The following is a 21,582-nucleotide window of genomic DNA, read 5'->3' as shown; positions in this document are numbered from 1 at the left end:
TGAGCCCTCCCAGAGTCCGCCATTAGCCCCACCAAAGAGCCCGGGTAGGCTCCAGTGTTGGGTCGCCTTAGGCCAAACACCAAAAGGGAGGGGACAGCCCCACCCATCAGCAGACAAGCCCATTAAAGTTTTACTGAGCTCTGCCCACCAGAGCAACAGCCAGCTCTACCCACCACCAGTCCCTCCCGTCAGGAAACTTGCACAAGCCTCTTAGATAGCCTGATCCACCAGAGGGCAGGCAGCAGAAGCAAGAACTACAATCCTGCAGCCTGTGGAACAAAAACCACATTCACAGAAAGACAGACAAGATGAAAAGGCAGAGGGCTACGTACCAGATGAAGGAACAAGATAAAACCCCAGGAAAACAACTAAATGAAGTGGAGATAGGCAACCTTCCAGAAAAAGAATTCAGAATAATGATAGTGAAGATGATCCAGGACCTCGGAAAAAGAATGGAGGCAAAGATCAAGAAGATGCAAGAAATGTTTAACAAAGACCTAGAAGAACTAAAGAACAAACAAACAGAGATGAATAATACAATAACTGAAAGAAAAACTACACTAGAAGGAATCATAGCAGAATAACTGAGGCAGAAGAACGGATAAGTGACCTGCAAGACAGAATGGTGGAATTCACTGCTGTGGAACAGAATAAAGAAAAAAGAGTGAAAAGAAATGAAGACAGCCTAAGAGACCTCTGGGACAACATTAAATGCAACAACATTCACATTACAGGGGTCCCAGAAGGAGAAAAGAGAGAGAAAGGACCTGAGAAAATATTTGAAGAGATTATAGTTGAAAACTTCCCTAACATGGGAAAGGAAATAGCCACCCAAGTCCAGGAAGTGCAGAGAGTCTCATACAGGATAAACCAAAGGAGAAACATGCCAAGACACATAATAATCAAATTGGCAAAAATTAAAGACAAAGAAAACTAATTGAAAGCAGCAAGGGAAAAACAACAAATAACATACAAGGGAACTCCCATAAGGTTAACAGCTGATTTCTCAGCAGAAACTCTACAAGCCAGAAGGGAGCCATGATATACTTAAAGTGATGAAAGGGAAGAACCTACAGCCAAGATTACTCTACCCAGCAAGGATCTCATTCAGATTCGACAGAGAAATCAAAAGTTTTACAGACAAGCAAAAGCTAAGAGAACTCAGCACCACCAAACCAGCTCTACAACAAATGCTAAAGGAACTTCTCTAAGTGGGAAACACAAGAGAAGAAAAGGACCTACAAAAACAAACCCAAAACAATTGAGAAAATGGTCATAGGAACGTACATATCAATAATTACCTTAAACGTGAATGGATTAAATGCTCCAACCAAAAGACACAGGTTTGCTGAATGGATACAAAAACAGGACTCATATATATGCTGTCTACAAGAGACCCACTTCAGACCTAGGGACACATACAGACTGAAAGCGAGGGGATGAAAAAATATTCCATGCAAATGGAAATCAAAAGAAAACTGGGGTAGCAATACTCATATCAGATAAAATAGACTTTAAAATAAAGAATGTTACAAGAGACAAGGAAGGACACTACATAATGATCAAGGGATCAATCCAAGAAGAAGATATAACAATTATAAATATATATACACCCAACATAGGAGCACCTCAATACCTAAGGCAACTGCTAACAGCTATAAGAGAGGAAATCGACAGTAACACAATAATAGTGGGGGACTTTAACACCTCACTTACACCAATGGACAGATCATCCAAACAGAAAGTTAATAAGGAAACATAAGCTTTAAATGACACAATAGACCAGACAGATTTGATATTTATAGGACGTTCTATCCAAAAACAGCAGATTATACTTTCTTCTCAAGTGCGCACGGAACATTCTCCAGGATAGATCACATCTTGGGTCACAAATCAAGCCTCAGTGAATTTAAGAAAATTTAAATCATATCAAGCATCTTTTCTGCCCACAACGCTATGAGATTAGAAATCAATTCCAGGGGGAAAAAACGTAAAAAACACAGACACATGGAGGCTAAACAATATGTTACTAAATAACCAAGAGATCACTGAAGAAATCAAAGAGGAAATCAAAAAATACCTAAAGACAAATGACAATGAAAACACGGTGATCCAAAACCTATGGGATGCGACAAAAGCAGTTCTAAGAGGGAAGTTTATAGCTATACAAGCCTACCTCAAGAAACAAGAGAAATCTCAAATAAACAATCTAACCTTACACCGAAAGGAACTAGAGAAAGAAGAAGAAACAAAGTCAGCAGAAGGACACTCTTTCACATAAATCACAGCAAGATCCTTTTTGATCCACCTCCTACAGTAAAGGAAATAAAAACAAAAATAAACAAATGGGACCTAATGAAACTTAAAAGCTTTTGCACAGCAAAGGAAACCATACACAAGACGAAAAGACAGCCCTCAGAATGGGAGAAAGTATTTGCAAAAGAATCAATGGACAAAGGATTAATCTCCAAAATATATAAACAGCTCATGCAGCTCAATATTAAAAGAACAAACAACCCAATCCAAAAATGGGCAGAAGACCTAAACAGACATTTCTCCAAAGAAGACATACAGATGGCCAAGAGGCACATGAAAAGCTGCTCAACATCACTAATTATTAGAGAAATGCAAATCAGAACTACAATGAGGTATCACCTCACACCAGTTGGAATGGGCATCATCAGAAAATGTACAAACAACAAATGCTGGAGAGGGTGTGGAGAAAAGGGAACCCTCTTGCACTTTTGGTGGGAATGTAAATTGATACAGCCTCTCTGGAGAACAGTTCCTTAAAAAACTAAAAATAGAACTACCATAGGACCCAGCAATCCCACTACTGGGCATATACCCAGAGTAAACCATAATTCAAAAAGACACATGCACCCCAATGCTCACTGCAGCACTATTTACAATAGCCAGGTCATGGAAGCAACCTAAATGCCCATCGACAGACGAATAGATAAAGAAGATATGGTACATATACAGAATGGAATGCTACTCAGCCATAAAAAGGAACAAAATTGGGTCATTTGTAGGGATGTGGATGGATCTAGAGACTGTCATACAGAGTGAAGTAAGTCAGAAAGAGAAAAACAAATATCGTATATTAACGCGTACATGTGGAACCTAGAAAAATGGTACAGATGAACCGGTTTGCAGGGCAGAAATAGAGACACAGATGTAGAGAACAAACATATGGACACCAAGGGGGGAAAGCGGTGGGGGGGAGGGGTGGTGGTGGTGGGATGAATTGGGAGACTGGGATTGACATGTATACACTGATGTGTATAAAATGGATGACTACTAAGAACCTGCTGTATAAAAAAATAAAATAAAATGCAACAATTAAAAAAAAAAAAATTATCACAGATAGAAAATAAGTGATTCGGCTTCCTAGTAGACTAAACTAAGAATCTAATCTTTATTCTGAAAAATAATTTTTCCATTTAAAAAAGGTTTCTTTACTCAAGTCATCAAAATGCTTCCTCCTGCTTAAATTCCCAGTGATGAAAAACTCACGTAAAAGAGCATTCTCTGGGCTTTCAGCATCCGCACTTGACGTGCCCTTTGAAGTGCCTGCCCCAAACAAGACAAAAGCAAACAGGAGACCCAAGGCCTGGCATGGCCACTTCCGGGGAAACAGACGCTGGCACAGCCAGGGGCTGGGCCACCCTGCACAGGCACCCCGCCTGGCTCCTATCAGAGAGAAATTCAGCCCACACCTGGTTCTGCAAGAGATGGAAGCCTTGGCTTCTGATACCACAGTTTCCCTATTCCACCTACACTCTGCCGAAAGTCTTTTTTTAAAAGCATATTCCAGGCCCTGGGTGTGACACAGAAGTTGGGCAAAGAACTTGGAATCCTTGCTGGGCAAGGCCCAGGATGTGCCCCCCCAGGAGGACTCCACCAGGACCCCAGCCTCGCCGTCTGCTCCCCACGGGACATCCCGCTAGCACCTCTGCCTCCCCTCCCCACAGACACGCGCTGCGGTTTCCTCTGGGGAGGGACGCGCGGCGGGACCCCCGGCGAGGACAGGAGTGGGGTGCAGCCTGGAGAGGGCTGGGAGTGAGCTCCCGGAGTGGAGACCAGGGACCGCGGACGGGGTGAAAGTCAGACCTTCCTGGGGGGAGGTTTCTGGGCGGGGCGGCCGGGCAGCGAGCCACAGGCCACACGCGCTCACCTGCGGGGCACCAGGGCTTGTCCCTGGCAGGAACGGTCAGGCAAGGTGGAAGACAGCCAGCTCAGCTCCTGACCTCCCACCGCCCCACCAATGGGCCGGATCCCCAGAACCTGAGGAGCCTGACGAAAACCAGGAGCAGAGCGAGGGAGCGCCTGTCCCCACCGTCCTTCCTCCGAGAGAAAGGCTGCGGGGAAGAAAAGGTGGACCTGGGGAGCAAAGCACAGGAACACACTGGGGCACTGACCAGCGCCCAGCAGATACCTCGCAGCAGGAATCCGACAGCCCACGCAGGTGGAAGGCACTGCCTTCCCACAGGCCTGCCAAACACGGGGCGGCGAGACTCGCCCCTCAAACTGCAGTTCAGAGGGCAGGCGACCGGCCAGAGTCACCGGGCTCCCCTCGGGAGAGCGGGGATGGGGTGGCCAGCGGAGCCACACAGGCAAGCAGAGAGGGACAGCCTGCAGTGACCGCCGGACACCGGCGGGGACTTGGTGGTGCCAGGACCACGCACCCCGGGTCCCAAATCCGAAGGCCTGAGCCCAGGGCTCACAGTAGAGACACAGCGGAGTCGGACCCGGAGGCAGCGAGGCCCCCGCTCCGCGGCTACCGTCACCGCCGCGGCCATCTTCTCCGACGGACCGTGCGGCACAGAACATCCCCAGGTGAGCGGCGCAGGCGGTGGTGGACTCGGGAGCCCTGCGCTGGGGGAGCCCTCTCTCCACGAGAACCGGGCACTGCGGGGCCGCCGTGGACACTGCGTGTGGTGCCCTCGCAGGGCGGCCACCGTGCGTTGTGTCAGGCGCAAAAGGCAGACGTGCTCAGCAAGTTGGGTCCCGAGTGCTGCGTGTGACCCCCAACGCTTCTGCAAGGTGTGTGAGGCCTTCAGTCTCTACCGTCAAATATGTTTATGCTTCGGTGACGAGACAAAAATCCAGACACTTAAAAACAGTGCCAACTAGGCATGTCAAATATACCCCCAAAAGTGCTCTGATTTCTGCATTTATCAAATATCAAATATTATTTAAAAGGAAGTGTTTACTGTGTTTGAAAAAGAGTATGGACCATCCCTTTTGATTCCACTCTCCACTCAAACGTGTCAGAATTCGTGTGACTATTATTTACGCCCTCTTTCTTTTATTCAAGGGCCTGAAGCTCTTTGAAGGGATGACGTAACCTGCAGACGTGTTATCACCGTTATTTGTTCTCATTGGTACAATATAATGAGGAATGCATTCTAGCTGGGCTGGTGACTGTTTTTTAAATACGCTTCTTAGAAAACATAAATCATATGACTTTGTTTGTTTGTTTGGCCATGCCACAATGCTTGTAGGATCTCAGTTCACCGACCAAGGATCAAACCCGGGCCCTCTGCAGTGAAAGTACGGAATCCTAACCCCTGGGCCGCCAGGGAATTCCCGATATTGCTATTTTAAATGGTTGCTTTTGCAAAAACCTCAGTAGTCAATTCAGCTGAGACTTGGACTCAGCAAAGTCGCACTGTTTTCAATGATAACAATATTCCACCCTGTGTGGCCACCAAGCTGGAGAAACCTGGAGCTTCTAAAAACAAGTAGGGTTACAACTAGGACTGCCATTACCAAGGGCTCTCCCACCATCTCATAAAATCTTCTCAAAAACACAAAGAATTTGGCATTTTTATCATGGTATAAATTCAAAGTGGTTTAGGTGAAGTACTTTCATTTCTCTTGACTCCTGTTGTGCGTGCAAACTGTAAAGATTACCAGATGGAAAGATGAGGCAGGCCCTCAGTCAGTCACATGCCCCCCTGAAATGGTATCTTTTCTCCTGTAATTTGTGTCCTGGACCCATATCCACTCAGTCCCCACCATGTGTTTGGAAACTACTGGAATCCTCTCTTGGTTCAACGTGGACCATGTCATGGAATCAGGGACCAGGATGCCCTGGGGAGACAGGTATGAGGCTGGGGAAGGCTCAGGCACAAGGCTGGGCCCCGGGCTCCTGGAACTGACCCTGGGACTTCCCTGTGTTTTGCTTAGGCAACACTTAGCTCAGATGGAAGTTTGGTGATGTGAACCTTGGCCTATTTTCAGGCAAAAGCAGAAAAGGAGATTCAAGAAGACCCGAAGTATTTTTTGGTAAAAGCGATGTGCCTTTGCAGGACAGAAGACGGCTTGAGATGGGAAGGCTGGGGGACGGCAACTTGCACCACTTCTTCTCCAGATTCCCATTCCCACCCACCATGGAGAAATTGTGCTTTCTTTCGCTGGTCTGCCTCGTCTGGTGCCATTAAAATACCAGCTATTTCAGGGAACATACATATCACTGAATTGGCTTCAAGCCGTACCTCAGGTTAATTACTGCTCTGAGCTGGATTAAAGCCACAGCCCCAGATGGAAAAAGCATCAGCCTCCCAGGGCCAACTTTAGTGGCTATTCTGTCCATTTATGAGTTGACTATATTTCACTGCTAGAGTCAGAACTGACTTGTACCATTAATGTCAAGCCCTCTTCCCTTTGGCAGCCAGGTCAGCCTTTCTTCTGAAAATTCCTTCCGCCAAACAAACTTCTAAACACATCCTTTGTACTGTACGTAGGACATTGCAAAATGGGCTTTTAGGACCACGAGGTGACACAGACTGCTCATGTCACATGAGGGAAGCTTCATTCTCTTACCTGCCAGCACACCTCAGGAAAGAATAATGAGTGACCAGAATGCCCCATCCCTTGCCTGTCTACCACTCTAAATGTCAAGCTTAGACGGAACCTACTCTTAAGTTTTTCTTATGAAAGTAATCCCTCCTTCGTGCCTTACTCTGAAGTATACCGTTTGGTGTAACAAGTCTCAAATGAGAGCTAGCTTCTTTGGTGTTGGTATTACTACATTTTAAAAATCTGATGGAAACCCAGAGGCATTCTGAACAGAGTTTATGGACACATCAATCTGTGATGCTGTGGTGGCACCTGCACTCCTGCCATCTTGGGAAGGCTAAAGGTGTCCAGAAACAAGTCATCCACTTCCAAACATCAAAATTCTCCAGAACAGCTAGCCAAATAATTGAATCTGACACTCAGAACAAATCCCAACTTGGAAAATCAATGTCCCCCGCCCCAGACGTCCTTGTTCTTGTGGAATTAGAGGGACAAGTTCTAACGTCACACAGAATCCTTCTGCTGGGACCTGCATCCTACAGAGGTGTCCCTGCCCCATCCTGGGGTCATCTGCTGGAAAAGGTCAGAGGCCCAGGACCCAATCCCAGCACTGGGTGTCCTACAGCGTGCTTCTTAGCCACTCCAAGTCTCAGTGTTTCCATCTGTGAAATGGAGATAGAAACGCTTACCTATCAAAGCTATTCGGGGGCGTCCAGGTAGCCACATGTAGAGTGCTCCCGGGGTTGCCAGGGTTCAAGGGACAGAGGGAGGGCACGGGGCAGTGTTGGGGTTATGGAACTGGGCTACCTCCTGTCACTGGAATCTATACATAGAACCATATACCAAAAGGAAAACACCATTTCACTATGTGATCATTTTTAATTAAATTAGAAAGAGAAATCACCCCAATCTGTTTTACAACTATTAGCTCATCCCCCCCAGCCCATCACACCCTCCAGCTGCCCTCACGGAAACCATTATTAGTCACACAGGCTGAGAGGGCGTGTGTTTGTGTTTTCTGAATCACAGTCAATACGACTGGAGAGAACAGATAAAACACAAAATAAGTAAACCAAATGCCCTCTTACCCACCTCCACACAGGAGAGTTAACGCCAAGTGATCATCACAAAACCCTCAACAGCTTCCTTATTTCTGCACATCACACACGGAGGGCGTTTTATAGGCCCTGATGTTTCACACGTCAGCACCTCTAGCCCAAAGTTCAGTTTCTTTGGCTAACATGGGAGTCACCTACTTACCACAACTAACAAAGGAAAATGTCACTTAACATGTGACCATGAGTGTTTCCAGGAGAACCACACCTCTTTTCACTTCCTGCCCTAGATACTTAAGTAGTGATCCTGGCCAAGTTGTTAGAGCACGAGTTAAAAGAAAAAATTTCCTTCTTCCTTCCACAAACTCTGTTTCCAGCCAGCAGAAAAGTGCATTGACTGTTTCCTGCTCCTCCAGTTCTCTGGCCTCCTATCAACCAAGATTTGAAAAATAAGTCCAGCTGGGTCTACATTTATGAAGGTCAATTTAGACTAATGTGAAAACAGCTGCCAGGTGCTTTTATGTGGCACAGAGAGTTATCTGCCATGAATTCAACTGTCTGCTTTCTCAGGAAACGGAACGTCTTGTCAGAAGAGATAAGATAGGTTCTCAGTCAGCTGAGCCTCACCTACCGGGATACATCTAGATAAAAAAAAACCTTTTGTCCACTTTCTTCTTAAGCTTTTTTTCACCTCTCCACACGTAAAGAATTCTTAAACTAGCAATATTTGCACCTAACCAGGCATATCTTAAATACCTACCACCCAAAACCAGAGGGTTCTTTTTAGTTTGGATCACATTGAGTTACAAACACCCTTTCATAAAATATGTTGCAATTCTAAGGTAATGCTCCAAGAGGTCGTGGTAATGGAAACCCTTCTTAATAAGACCATATGCGTAATGACAGCTCAGCTGACCCCACCTCTCCATACTTCACTCCACTTCCTCACCCCATATTCCTAACTTTCAAAAATCCTAAGAAAAGTGGATAAATAACTGCATTTTCAAGTTAGGTAATATTGCATGTAAAACACAGAACAAAATAAACTCAGAATGCATAAATTATTATCATGTAAAAGAACCAATGACTGCCACAGAGTTCATCAAAACATATGCCCTGGGGTGATGAGCCCTGGATTCCATCCTGCCTGAGCTGCAGATTCACTGTGCCGCTACTGCCCTTCTTCCCGGGAAGCCAGGAATCCAACAAGTCTGCACATCTCATGGCGTACAGAAATTATCAGCGGAGACCAGCACCACCACCGAGAGGAAAGTAGAAAGCAGACTACTACGAACTTAGCACAGCCCCTGCACCTCCTTGGTGGGTACCACTGATGGTGATCTTGGCAAGCAGGTGCAAAAAGAGATCAGCTTTTAAAAGAAGAGATGCAGGATGCTGAGACGCACAGCTAAGCTTAGCACAGAGAGGAAGCCATCCAGAAACCTCTGTATTTCCCTACACACCCCTCCTGAGTCTGACACGTTGAACTGCTGTCTCTGGACACAGGAGACAGCCGCACCACAGTTCCACCCAACACCTCTGCATCCGTGGGTGAGCCCAGTGTCTGGTACCTCCCCTTCCCGGAAGCCTGGGGTTTTCCCTGTGCCCCAATCCTTCTGCATGGGGACATCAACCAGCACCTGAGGCTGCAGGAGCCGGACCAGGAGGAGGAGGAAACAACAGGCAGAGAAAGGCTCACAGCCAGAGAGAATGCAGCAGGGCTCTCTCGGGGGGAGGGGCAGGCTGCTCATCACCATACAGCCAACAAAATCAACAGCTCCGGACCCCAAGGAGCAAAGATGGATTTGTGCTTTTGTGGCAGGAAGGATGCTTTGATTCAAAAATAAATGTCGTGCCATCTGGGTGACGAAGCAAGCCGACTCCTGCTCCGGGAGTGGGCTCACTGGCGAAGGAAAACTATGTGTGGGCAAATCGAGAGGCAAAAACAAAGGAGAAAAAAGAAACAGCCGCCCATCTTCAAAGCCAGGTGCACTGGGTAGGTCTGACTTTGGATTCTCCAAGAAAAATTTGCACGAAAGATTGACTCTGTCCTTTGGCAAAGGAAATTCATTTTTCTTTAGCAAAAGAGGAAGATCTTTAACATGACTGCCCTTAAACGTGGAGGCTGCTGGAGCAGGTTCACAAACTGGCCTCCCTGTAACTGAAGAATGGCTTAAAGACAAAAGGCTCATGTTCGCATCATCCTTATGGAAAAAGTACTGAGCACCTGAACAAAAGGACATCGTAAAATCACAGGGAAAGGCAGAGGGAGGGAGAAGGAAAACCCAAAGATGGACTTATACGAAGAGAATCACTCAGCTGCCCAGGACAGCAATGCCCAACACAGCAATGGTGTTCTAGCTACAAACAAAGTTGAGTCATATCATTGAGAAGGGGTGCCTTATTCCTGCCCCATTCAACCCTGATAATAGTGTCACAGATAATGGGACACCTTGGGCCATAAGGGAGCCTTTTGCACCAGAAAGACATGGGCAGAATGGGTGGTGCAAGGTCAGGAAGCTTAAGTGATTAAGGTGGAAGGGTGCACTTGAAGAGAAAGGGAGAGGTGCAACACCCACTGTCAGTGGGAAGCTGCCATCAGCTGCCGTGGAAATAAGGCCTCGCCATGGCACGTGGCTCAGAGCAATGAAGTTAAACTCAGATGCGGTAGTTCTGTCAACCCAGGGTTTCAACAAGAGCTCCTTCACTGTCTAAATGTGAAGAGGCCCCTCGCTCAAGGCAAGGCATCCGGTGCAAAAAGAACTGGTCTTAGGTCTTGGTGACATTTGACCCTTTATTCTAACCTACAACTTCATGGTGCAAACGAGGAGCAAAAACGTGTTATCTCCTTGAACCACGTGTTGTGTAGGCCTTAACGTGAAGTTGAGTGTGAAGAGCTAAATTGAAAAATAGGTACGAGTGACATGGTTGGGGCCAGATCTAAGGTCTCTGGTGCATCTTTCCCTGTCCATCACTATTTGGAACACTGTAGTTGGTGCGACCACTAACAAACAAGTTCCAGATGGCTGAGAAAGAGAAACATAGTAGCATATGCCTTTCATGGGTGACCACGGTTCCCCGTGCATTCTGGAGACTGTGTATGTGAATCCTGAGGATAAGGCAGCAGCCCTCCGGGTGCGGACGGCGCATGGACATAAGGCTGGGTGAACAGAACCTTGGGAGCGTACATAGGTAGACACGGCTACATGCAAGCCCGGGTTGGGGCCCCAAATGGGAAGACCACACTTCCATCTGACTACCTGTATACTCTGCCATGGCAGTGTCCAATCATCCCTGGATACAGCAGGTTAAACGGATCACCTGGAGTCCCTGAGACAGTTGTAACAATGCCTGGGCCCCTAATGTTGTCCCACATCAAGACTGCATCCAGGAGGCTCCCTTGGGCCACATCGTGAACAGAGGGGGAATAAGTCACCCCTTCTCAGTGATATGACTCGACTTTGCTTGTAGCCGGAACTCCACTGCTGTGTCGGGCAGTGCTGTCCTGGGCAGCTTAGCGATTCTCTTCTCTTCACATGTGTCCGGCCCTGGGTTTTCCTTGCTCCCTCCCTGAGCTACCACCCCCCTCCCCACTTCCTCCTTTATCTACGATTTCTGAAAAATGCTATGAACTGGCAATTACAATGGAAAGAGGATAGTCGAGGACCAGCCTCCCCCGCATCTCGTAGAAGCTACCTTCCCTGCAACACTGAGTGGCCAGTGTCAGCTGATCCTGGCTCTCCCTGACCGTGTGTGTATGTGGAGGGTGGCATCTGGCGAGCTGAGCAAACAGCTCTCACGTGAGGTGATATGCCAGTTCCGGCCCGACAAAGGAGGGAACACAGCCCAGCCAAAGCAGACCAGCCCGCAGCTCGGCCTTTGTTGCTGATCGGGGGCAAGGCCCTGGAGCTCAAGGCAGAGTGAGCCAGGCCCCGGAGCCTCCCCAAGCAGGGTTCACCTGGCAAGGCTCACCTGTGCATGGAGTGGCCCCCAGGGCCCGAGGTGACTCTGACAACAGGACCCCAGGATGTGGCCAACCAGACACACCCTTCCACCCCAGGACTCCACCCCAGCAGGCGCGGACCTCCTCCTGGATCCAGCTCTGCCTCCAACTGTGCCACGCTGCCCACCAGGCCAGGGAGTGAGTGTGAAGACCCGGAAAGCAGAGAGGGACTCAGGGCAAGTGGCCGCATTAGCGAGGAGTCTGGGGAGACCGCCTGTCCACCGCTCCCTGCAGTTTCCGTTTGTTTGGGACAGCGACGCCCAAGGAGACCAGAGGCAGGAGGAGGCGGTGGGCGGCGGAGCGAGGCCCCCTCCACCACCCTGGACCTGGATTTGCGCTCAGTCTTGTAGCACCATTTATTCCGGCCTTAAAGCCGCGGGCACGCCGGCGGCTGGAAGGCCTCCTGCACACAAAGATGAGCGCGGCGGGAGGGAGGGGCCCGACTGCTCCCGGGGCGGAGTGTCAAAGGCCACGCCTGTAGGAAGGCGATTCGGGGCGCTCCCCGTGGCGCTTCCCACCCTCGCCCTCCCACTCCCGTCACGGGAGGAAAATGTCCGTGCGACTGCGAGCGCCGGCAGGGGGGAGGAGGCCGCTAGGGGCGGGAAGGACCCCGCGGGGGACCGAGGCCGGGGGAGCGAAGGCCCCGCGCCCCCCCGGGCGCCCCGCCCGCCCCCCGGCTCGGCCCGCGGCGCACGCGGCACGACCACGCGGGGGTCGCCCACGCAGAGCGCGCTCCCACCGCCCCGCGCCCGCCGGGGGCCGCAAACCGAGGAGGAGTACGGGCGGACCCGCGACGCCCGCGCGGCCCTCACCTCCTCCCCCACCTGCCCCTCATCTCCCAGGCGGCCCCAACACCGCCTTCTAGCACCGAGAAACCCCCGCCCCCACTCGGGCCCCCCCCCGCCGCTCCCCTCAGTCACACGGGAGCCCCTCCCCAACCTCGACCCAGACCCCGACCCCACTCACCGAGCAGCCCCGGTAGCGGGCGGGCGCGGGGCGCGGGGGCGGCGGGCGGGGCGCGCGGCAGCAGCAGCAGCAGCAGCAGGAGCGCGAGCAGCGGCCCCATGTCGGCGGCGCTCAGTCCATGGCGGCCGCCCCTCCCCGCGCTCCCGGCGCTGCCGCGGTTTCAGCACCGGACAGCGCCGCCGGCCCCGCCCCGACACGCCCGGCCCCGCCCATGCCCCGCCCCCGACACGCCGCGCGCCCGCCCGCCGGCCACGCCCACGCCCCGCCCCCCCCCGCGGGGAGCGGTCCGCGAAACGTGCTCCGGCCTGCCTGGCCCCCAACCCCGCCGAATCTCTGCGGGCGCCCAGCCCCCCGTGCTCCGCCCTTGGCCTCCTGCTGCCATGTGGCCGCCGAGCCTCCCCGGCCCGCCTGCGTCCCAGGGCTTCCTCGACCCCTCCGCCCGTGAGGGCGCCCAGCCCCCGCCCACCCCGTACCCCACGCCGGCCCAAAGCCTGAGTCGGAAGCGCACCTGCTGCGGGCAGTGCGGGCCTCCCCAGGAAGGGGCTGGAGCCGCGCAGGGCCTGCGGGTGTGGGGGTCCTCAGTCTGGGAAGGAGGGGCTGGGGGAGCCTAACCTGCGGGGTCAACGGGAACGGAGGCTGCGGCCCTGAGCTCCAGCCAGCGGGGCCAGGATTCCACAGTGGGGACCCTGCCCTGAGGTGGGGTCAGCGGGGGTCCTTCCCTGCTCCCTGTAGCCTGCCCTCCACGGGCCACCGTCCGAGGGTCCAGCAAGGGGCGCTGGGGCCCTTGCGTTCCTCCCCAGGAGACTTCCACTCCCTAAAGACCTGGGCACAGCGCGGGGTCCCTCAGCAGATGGGGGCTGTGTATGTTTGAGAGAGGAGGAGGGGTGTGCGTGTGCGGGGCTGAGCTGAGTGTCCCCCGCACCCTACCCTGGCTTATCCCCTCAGTCACCCCTCTCTGCTGACTGGTGTGGCTGACCCCAGGGTCAGCTGTGCCCACTCCCACCCGTCCCTGGCCCCTGCCGGGCCCTCATCCAGGCAGGCTTCCTGCGGCCTCCCCACCCCAGGCAAGGCTGGGCTGCCCAGACGCTGGGGCTGGGGGTGACAGCTCGGCCAGCCCACCTGCATGTGGAACTGAACACTGGGCCCGACTGTCCCACAGACCCCAGGCCCGTCCGCCTCCCGACCCTGCTCGGCACCCTCCGTGCCGCAGCACCCAAGAGAGCACTTCCCCCTCCTGTCTCCTGGCCTAGCAGGCGGGTGGGTGGGGAGTTTTATCTTCTCTTTGGCCCAACGGCCCAGGGGACCGCCCCCCAGAGAAAGCGCTGTCCACCCTGTGGGGCCACCGTCCCTCCCCAGGATGCAGCAGCCGCCACCATCCATCGTGGCCCCACGGCACCCCACAAAGGGTGGCCCACCGGATGGGGAAAAGCACTGGGGAGTGGGCTTTTCAGGGCACAGCTTGTTCATCCCGTTATTCTCCGCAGCCAGACCTGCGTTAGCACCATGCTGCTCTCCCCTCAAAGCATACGAGCCTCCCGGAGTGGACGCACCTGCTGAGATGCTTCATCCCCAGACTCGTCTGAGAAAGGATCCAAGAGGCTCATTCCTCAGCCACGCTGAGCACCCCGCCATCCGCAATGGAAGCCCATGGGGCTGACCCCAAATGGGCGCTCTGGGCATGAGACCCACCCCGGTGAAGGCCTGAGGCTGACAGGACGTCTGTCCTCTGATGTCCAGAGAGCTGACTGGTGATACATTTGCTGACAGAAACAACAGGAAAAGGCAGGGAATAAGACCAGGGTGGGCTAGAAGGTAGAGCTCATTCGTGACAGGCTGTTAAGCGATTCGGAAACACGAGGGCGGGGCGTGAAACCGCCCAGCAACGTCTGTGTGATACCGAAGGGCCTAACTCCACCTCTTGTAGATGCAGGTCTCCGTCGTCAGGTGCCTGCCTGACAGGCGAATCCGAGGGCATTTACAGGTTGGCCTCGGTGAAGGACCCAGAGGAGCCAAGCCCCTCCCGAGCCCGCGCCCTGCAGGACTGCTGCCGCTTGGGGCTGTGCTGCTCCTTCCCGGGCATCCTTACACGGGCTCCAGGAAGAGCGCGGAGGGGTTCGTTCTTTCCTTGTTTGCCCGGCTGCTGCTGACGGTGGCTTCTGGAACCAGGTCCTGCGTCACCCCTGGGCCCCGGCTCCAGGACTCTGGCAGTCACAGCACAGTTAGAGGGAAACACCCCAGAAAGGGAAAGTGGGGAACCAGAGGCACAGGAGGGACCGCAAAGAAATCGCAGCAACAGGGCATGGGGAGAAGCACAAAACCCACGAGGAGGCGCAGGAGGTTGCCCTGCTCTGAGCAGAGCAGACCGTGCTGGCCTCTGCTTTGCCTGCCGCGCGGCCGAGTTCTGCTGACGGGACAGAGGACGCTCACGCGGGGAGAAGTGGAGCGTGAGGGAGGAAAGGAAATCTCGCGTGGGAAGCACAGGGCCGTTCCAGAGGCAGCCCAGATTTCTGATGGGCGGGAGGGCTGTGCACGGCCCTTTCTGGAGTGCCGGCCGGGTACGTGGGCACGGTAGGAATCCCCAGTGCTGGGCCCCGACAAGCAGATGTGCGTGTGTGCACACGGGAGCGTGTCTGCATGCGTGTGTGACTGCACGTGTGTGTGTGAGAACATGTCTGAGTGCTGTACAAGGCACGGAGACACATGGGTCTGTCCACTGTGTGCACAGCCTTCAAACACACGCTTATTACTCCCTGAGCCCTTTGGCTGGGGGGTGGGCGTCTCCTGCGTGGACTGATGCTCTGTGCCTTTCTCCTTATGAAACCATTCCGTCCGTTCCTGTCACACTTGCTGATATTTACGACAGGCAGCCACAGCATGCCAGAGTCTGTATGTGATGCCGTCCTGTGGTTCACAGTGAGAACATAGTTGCAGTCACAGGTCAAGGAATGACTCTTTCAAGGAGATTTTTCAAGACCCTTGAGCCATGTGTCCCTTCAGGGGCCTCCTGTCCACCTGAGGAGGGAGCAGAGTGAAACTCCCAGCGAGGACACAGGTGGGGCTCAAACCCCAGCCCTGTGCGCACCAGCTCTGTCGGCCTTCATGCTCCTGAGTGGTGACAGATCAAACCGTTGGCAAACCGGATGGTTCTGACTGTCAGTGCTCTGGATTACCTCGGAGCTGACCAGAATATCTGTGACATCTCATTAGGACCAGGAAGTATTCAAAATGGGGGAGCTGGGTTCCCACTCTCTGTGCTGAAAAAAATGGCCCAGCCGCAGGTGAGTCACTGGGATGGTGGGCATGGGAGCCGGCGGGAGACGGGCTCAGACACGGATCCCAAGGTTTTTACTGCGTCAGCAGCACCGACTGTGTCCTCCCTCATGTCGGTGGACGCCCAGTGTGCTAGGCTGGAATGCCCATTGGATTTCCACTTGATCAGGACATCTGATGGTCCCAGTTCCACCCAGGAGGGAAAGTGGGCTGCCAGACCCCAAGGAAAGGGGCCTCTAATGGGCCCTCGGCTGCTAGCCTGTGACGTTCACGGAGCCCCTTCTAGAGGGCGGGGAGCAAACGATCCCCATCCCACTGCTGCAGAGGCCAGGACCCCACATGGCTGCCCTCACTCAGCACAGGGACATCGCCCACCACTCCCCACTCCCGAGTACACCGTGCCTCCCTTTTTCTCCCCGGGGTGACAGCTCTGTCCCACACCGAGTACCGCCTGACTCCAGGGCACAGCCCAGAGTGGGGAGGGAGGAGCTGCACCCCAAAGCTTGGAGGAATCAGGGTGAACATGCGATTGCAGGACACAGGATTCTGGAGACCCGGAGGATGGAAATCTCAAGGAGGGCCTCCCCGCTGGGAATGGCGACCCCCTCCCCACCCCATGAAGGGACCCCTGCCTGTTAGCCAGGAGACCCTGCTTTTATTCCGTGTGTAATGACAGCGAGGAGGGCTTTGTGAATGTGTGGGCAGGAAAGGGGTGGGGTGGACTAGACTGGAAGCCTGTCTTTGTCCTTTCCTCGTGCATCCGCACGCTGTCATCACACACGCGAGCATAAGCAATACAGCGTTCAGTTCTGCGTGCTTTAAACCTGCTCCCCTAGTGAAGCCCCAGCGCCCCGGTGCCCCGCCGCTCCGCATCTGGGCACCCCGCTCTGTCCCCCGTGCACACGTGTGGGGGCTTCTCTAGGGCGTATGCCTGCAGCAGGCGTGTCTGAACTATTCTGACCCAATAAAAATGGAGTTACATTTTGTCACAAGTTGGATTATTACACCCATCAAGTTTGACACAAAAGAAAACCCGACTCTCCTAAAAACGTACGTGCAAATTAAAAAGCCAATTAACCTCTTCCCACAAAGGGAACAAACACCAAGCTCCATTTTAGGGTGCTACAACAAATGCGAGGAACTACTTCTCATCTTGAACAAACTCTTCCAGGAATACCAAAAGACAGAACACGCCTCAGTTCATTTTATGAGGCTTGCCTATTCTTGAAACTAAAGCAAACAAGGAAAGGGCAAAAAAGAAAAAAAAAAATTCACCAATACAAAGTACGGCTTAGTTAATTAGCAAAGATGTTTAGATAGTCTTATGTTCAAAACCAGCTGAGTAATCAACCCCCCACCTCCCAGTCCTCAGATATCCCTTGGTAAAACCTTGCGCTAAATGCTCATGACCACAGTGCACAGTCCATTTAGGTACCTTCTTGGAGAAACACAGGCACTGAGACATTGGCACTTCTCTCCTTCCTGCTGGGGGGCTAAGACAGAACACGCGTGCGTTTGAAGCAGCACCCCAGGCGGCAGGATGCTGACGGCCTCGACCTGGGCCGTGGCTGTCGGGATCTGAACGTGGAGACTCTGGCAACGGGGGTGGTGACGCAGGACGATGCAGCCAGGGAGCCGGGGGCCAGTCCTCCGTCAGCCGGGACAGCTCTCGGAAAGAAAAGGTGGTTCAGCTTCAGGCTGCATGACTGGACCTGTGTCCTGGCACTCACAGCCACAGGCCCCCGCGCGTGGCCCCTTTCCCCGCACCCACCCAGCCGCTCCCTGCGCTTTACACCTCTGCCCCTGGTAGAAAGGCAGGCCCGCCCAGAACTCAGCCCTCGTTCCTGCAGGGGAAAACTTGTACTAATATTTTTAAATCAAGTAGACAAACAGGTGTTGTCATTGCTTTATTACTCATAGTCTGCAAGCAATATTATATATAAAAGTCATTTTTAAAACAACTGGGTTTGCTAGAAAGGTGTCTTTTTTTTTTTTTTCTTTGCTCTGTGGGTTTCTGCACCATTCATACCTGGAGCCTGTTACATTAAATGTATCATTTATGCAGGCGCTGGGCAAAAATGTAAGAACCTTTGAGTTTTCTACTCATACCCACCCCAAAATAAATCCTACCCCTTCTCTACTATATGGGTTATTGACATTAAAAACACTAGGAGGGCTTCCCTGGTGGCGCAGTGGTTGGGAGTCCGCCTGCCGATGCAGGGGACACGGGTTCGTGCCCCGGTCCGGGAGGATCCCACATGCCGCGGAGCGGCTGGGCCCGTGAGCCATGGCCGCTGAGCCTGCGCGTCCGGAGCCTGTGCTCCACAGCGGGAGAGGCCACGACAGTGAGAGGCCCGCGTACCGCAAAAAAAAAAAAACAAAAAACACTAGGAAAATACACATCCATCTCGCTTTCTGTAAGTCCTTTTTCTCTATTTTTAATGACCAAGATGTTGGCTTGGTTATGAATTCAAAAGTGCTCCCAAAGTTCTTGATGATGATTCATAGAGAAACCTGAAACACAGAGAAAGAATTAGCTACAGAAAAATGTGACTGAAGTATGCAAATTTACATTTTCACAGGATAAATCTAAAAATGGTTTGGAACAGAATACACTTAAAGAGAAAACTGAAGTAATCGCTGTTTCTCAAAGGTAAATGGAGTAGTAAGAATCGCCATCAGCAGAAACCTTAGCACGACACACGGCACACGGACAGAGCCATCCATGACCGGAGGCGTCCTCTGTCCCCAAGGAACACGAACAGAAGACCCTCTCGGTGAAAGGTGCTCACCTGGCCGTGCTTCCTCTTTCACTCACAAGGACTCTCCTCTAGGAGACACACGGCAGGCTCACGGGTATGGCCGGGCGCCCCCTTTTCCCACGCCCACAATCGCTAGCTCGTCTCCCTCCTTCGCGAGATCACAAGGTAAACGACAACTATTAACCCCCATGATGCACTGCTGCGACCATGCTTGCTCACTTCCTGCACACACACCTCACTTTCTCGTCCCACCCCCTGCACACCTGTCCCCAGGCGAGACTGGCTGGGCAGCCCGTCACCCACTCCCCTTCCTTCTCCATCCCCCGAGCTCCCCTCAGAGGGTGTGTGGGCCAGCCAACCTCTGAATTGCTGCCAAGACAAACCTCAACCTTTATCCCAAACGGCCTCTCAGCTTGATTCACTCTTCAGCCTGGAGCTGTTATGGGCACTCGGGTCTGCCCGTGTCCTGCCCTGTCCAGTATCAACACAAGCATGGGGTAACTTTACATTTTCTAGTAGCCACGTTCAAAGAGATGAAAAGAATGGGTGAAATTCGTCTTAAGACAGTTGGCCCTTGAACGACGCAGGGGTTTGGGGCGACGCGACCCTCCGCAAAGTTGAAAATCTGCGGATAACTTAGTCGGCCCTCTGAGAACGCAGCTCTTCCATATCCGCGGTTATGCATCCACAGATTCACCCAACTACGACTGTGCGGTCCTGGGCCATTTACTATGGAAAATGTCTGCATTCAAGTGGATCCACATAGTTCAGACCTCTGCTGTCCAAGAGTCAACAGTGTATTTTATTTAACCCCACACACCGAAATAAGTCAACCTGTAACCAACACAAAAACATCACCAACGTATCTCACAGCCCTTCTGCACACCAGCCACAGAGCCTGTGGGTCCTCACACCTGGGCCACATCTCGAGTCACACTCCCTTGTTCCACTCGTCACGAGGAGCCCCGTAGGGGCTAACACAGATCTAGAAAAGTTTTCATATTTTTCTCTTTGTCTCAAAATTCAGGAATTTTATTCAGACTTATGCATGATTTTTTTCATCAGTCCCATCTAAACTTTAGTTAAATAAACAACAACAACAAGAAATGAATCTTTAAAATTGCATATCTCTTTGGCCCCAGGAAATCCTCTCCCGTCGGCGGTTGGATCGCTGCTTCCCTGGGTCTCTCCCTGGTCTGCTTCCCCCAGGACCCTCATCGGTGTCTGTCCTGCTCGGGGGCACCCTCCACGGCGACCTTCTGGACCACCTGGGAGCTGAGGCTCCAGTGCCTCAGCAATGTTTCCAACTCAAGGGTTTTTAGTTCCAGATCATTCTTTTGGGCTACGATTAATTTTTCTTTGAAGACTCTTGTCATTAAGTGTCTGGCTGGCCCAGCACTGCTGCTTTACTAATGGTTGTCCTGTTTGTCTCTCACCGCTCCACCGCTGCACGTGTGCAGTCATTTTTGTCTGCGCCCCACAGACGTCTCAGGCTGAGCAGAGACGGCGGACGGTGGGAAGCACGAAGCCTATGGAAGCCGCCCCATCAGCAGCGAGCAGCTGTCTGCATCCGGAGAAACACCAGGAGACTCGGATGCCCCCCATCCCTTCCGGCCTCCCAGCATCAGTGCCCGACGGCACCACCCTCCTGCATCAACTCTTCGAGAGCTATAGGCTAGGACGCTTGCAAGGGCCAACACGCCAGCCAGGCCCCAGCTCCCTGGTGGCCAGAGGTGGGGAGCACTGTCCCACCCAGGAGACGAGACAGAGGGACACAGGACACGGTAAGTCACCAACGCTCCACAATCTAAAACTTATTTTTAATCACTCGAAAATATTGTCTCCTTATGTAAGAATTTTTAAACCCTTAAAGAAAAATGTTAGGTTACCTTGGCAAAACGACTTATTAAATTACTATAGGGTAATCAGCCTCTCATGCTGGCCTAAGTCCAGTCTGAGACTCTGGTCACCTCTGAACCGAGCACCAGGCCAGTCCTGGGCTTCCAGGCATCCTGACTTCTCCTTCCAAGGCCAGAAACCAAGGCTGAGAGGCAAAGCAACCTGCCTGGGACCCCAGCATCAGCAAAGGTACGGTGGGTACAAACCAGGCCTCTGACTACCCCACGGGGCTCGGATACCAACAAGCTCTTCTGCTCTCCTGTGAATTCAGTCATTCTCCTATTACCTGGGAAGAGGGCTGGATACACTGTATAGACCAGAGGAATCAGAATTATTAAGGGGCAAAATAAATGAGCATACAATTTCAGAGCTGGAAGGGACAGTGGCAGCCCTAGTCCAGGGTCCCCCATGTCACCCACTGAGCTCTGACTCCCCACGACCCGCCCACCTCCAGCTCCTACGGCCCAAGGCCGGCCGTGCTCATGGCTGGAGACGCCAACACAGGAGAGGCACAAAATCAGCCTTCCGAGAAAAACAATCGGTAAGATAAGCAACGTATGTTTTCTACTTAAAGAAGGGTTTTATTTACGAGTAGTTTTTAATTATCCACACCAAGGTCCCTAGGTTTCGATGCATGCTTCTAAATGAGCTACAAAAAGCATCCAGCCTCGAGTTCATTTTTTTACAAAGACTATGAAAATTACATACAGTGGAATAAGGTGATATTACGTATCCATACTTGATAATAAAAAAGAGGCCACTGTTTCAGGGAATACTCCTTTGCTTCAAGTCTAATCACAAGGTTTAACGTTGGGGA

General features: G+C 52.3%; 2 protein-coding genes across 9 annotated transcripts in view; both read right to left on the bottom strand.

Moving 5' to 3' along the window:
• Nucleotides 1-12,989, bottom strand: part of PTPRN2 (protein tyrosine phosphatase receptor type N2) — a 692,817-nt gene extending 679,828 nt beyond the window's left edge. For both annotated transcript variants that reach the window (XM_049715043.1, XM_049715044.1), the window contains exon 1: nucleotides 12,835-12,989. In XM_049715043.1, coding sequence (XP_049571000.1) covers nucleotides 12,835-12,934 — 100 coding nt within the window. In that variant the 5' untranslated portion in view covers nucleotides 12,935-12,989. The remainder of the gene's footprint in view (nucleotides 1-12,834) is intronic.
• A 5,009-nt stretch (nucleotides 12,990-17,998) lies between these two features.
• Nucleotides 17,999-21,582, bottom strand: part of NCAPG2 (non-SMC condensin II complex subunit G2) — a 61,964-nt gene continuing 58,380 nt past the window's right edge. For all 7 annotated transcript variants that reach the window (XM_033408203.2, XM_049714690.1, XM_033408204.2 and 4 more), the window contains one exon: nucleotides 17,999-18,618. In XM_033408203.2, coding sequence (XP_033264094.1) covers nucleotides 18,567-18,618 — 52 coding nt within the window. In that variant the 3' untranslated portion in view covers nucleotides 17,999-18,566. The remainder of the gene's footprint in view (nucleotides 18,619-21,582) is intronic.

This window comes from Orcinus orca, chromosome 9, assembly GCF_937001465.1.
Source record: "Orcinus orca chromosome 9, mOrcOrc1.1, whole genome shotgun sequence".
NCBI lineage: Eukaryota > Metazoa > Chordata > Mammalia > Artiodactyla > Delphinidae > Orcinus > Orcinus orca.
The sequence above is the reverse complement of the archived record's forward strand: the minus strand, read 5'-3'. Positions and strand labels throughout refer to the sequence as shown.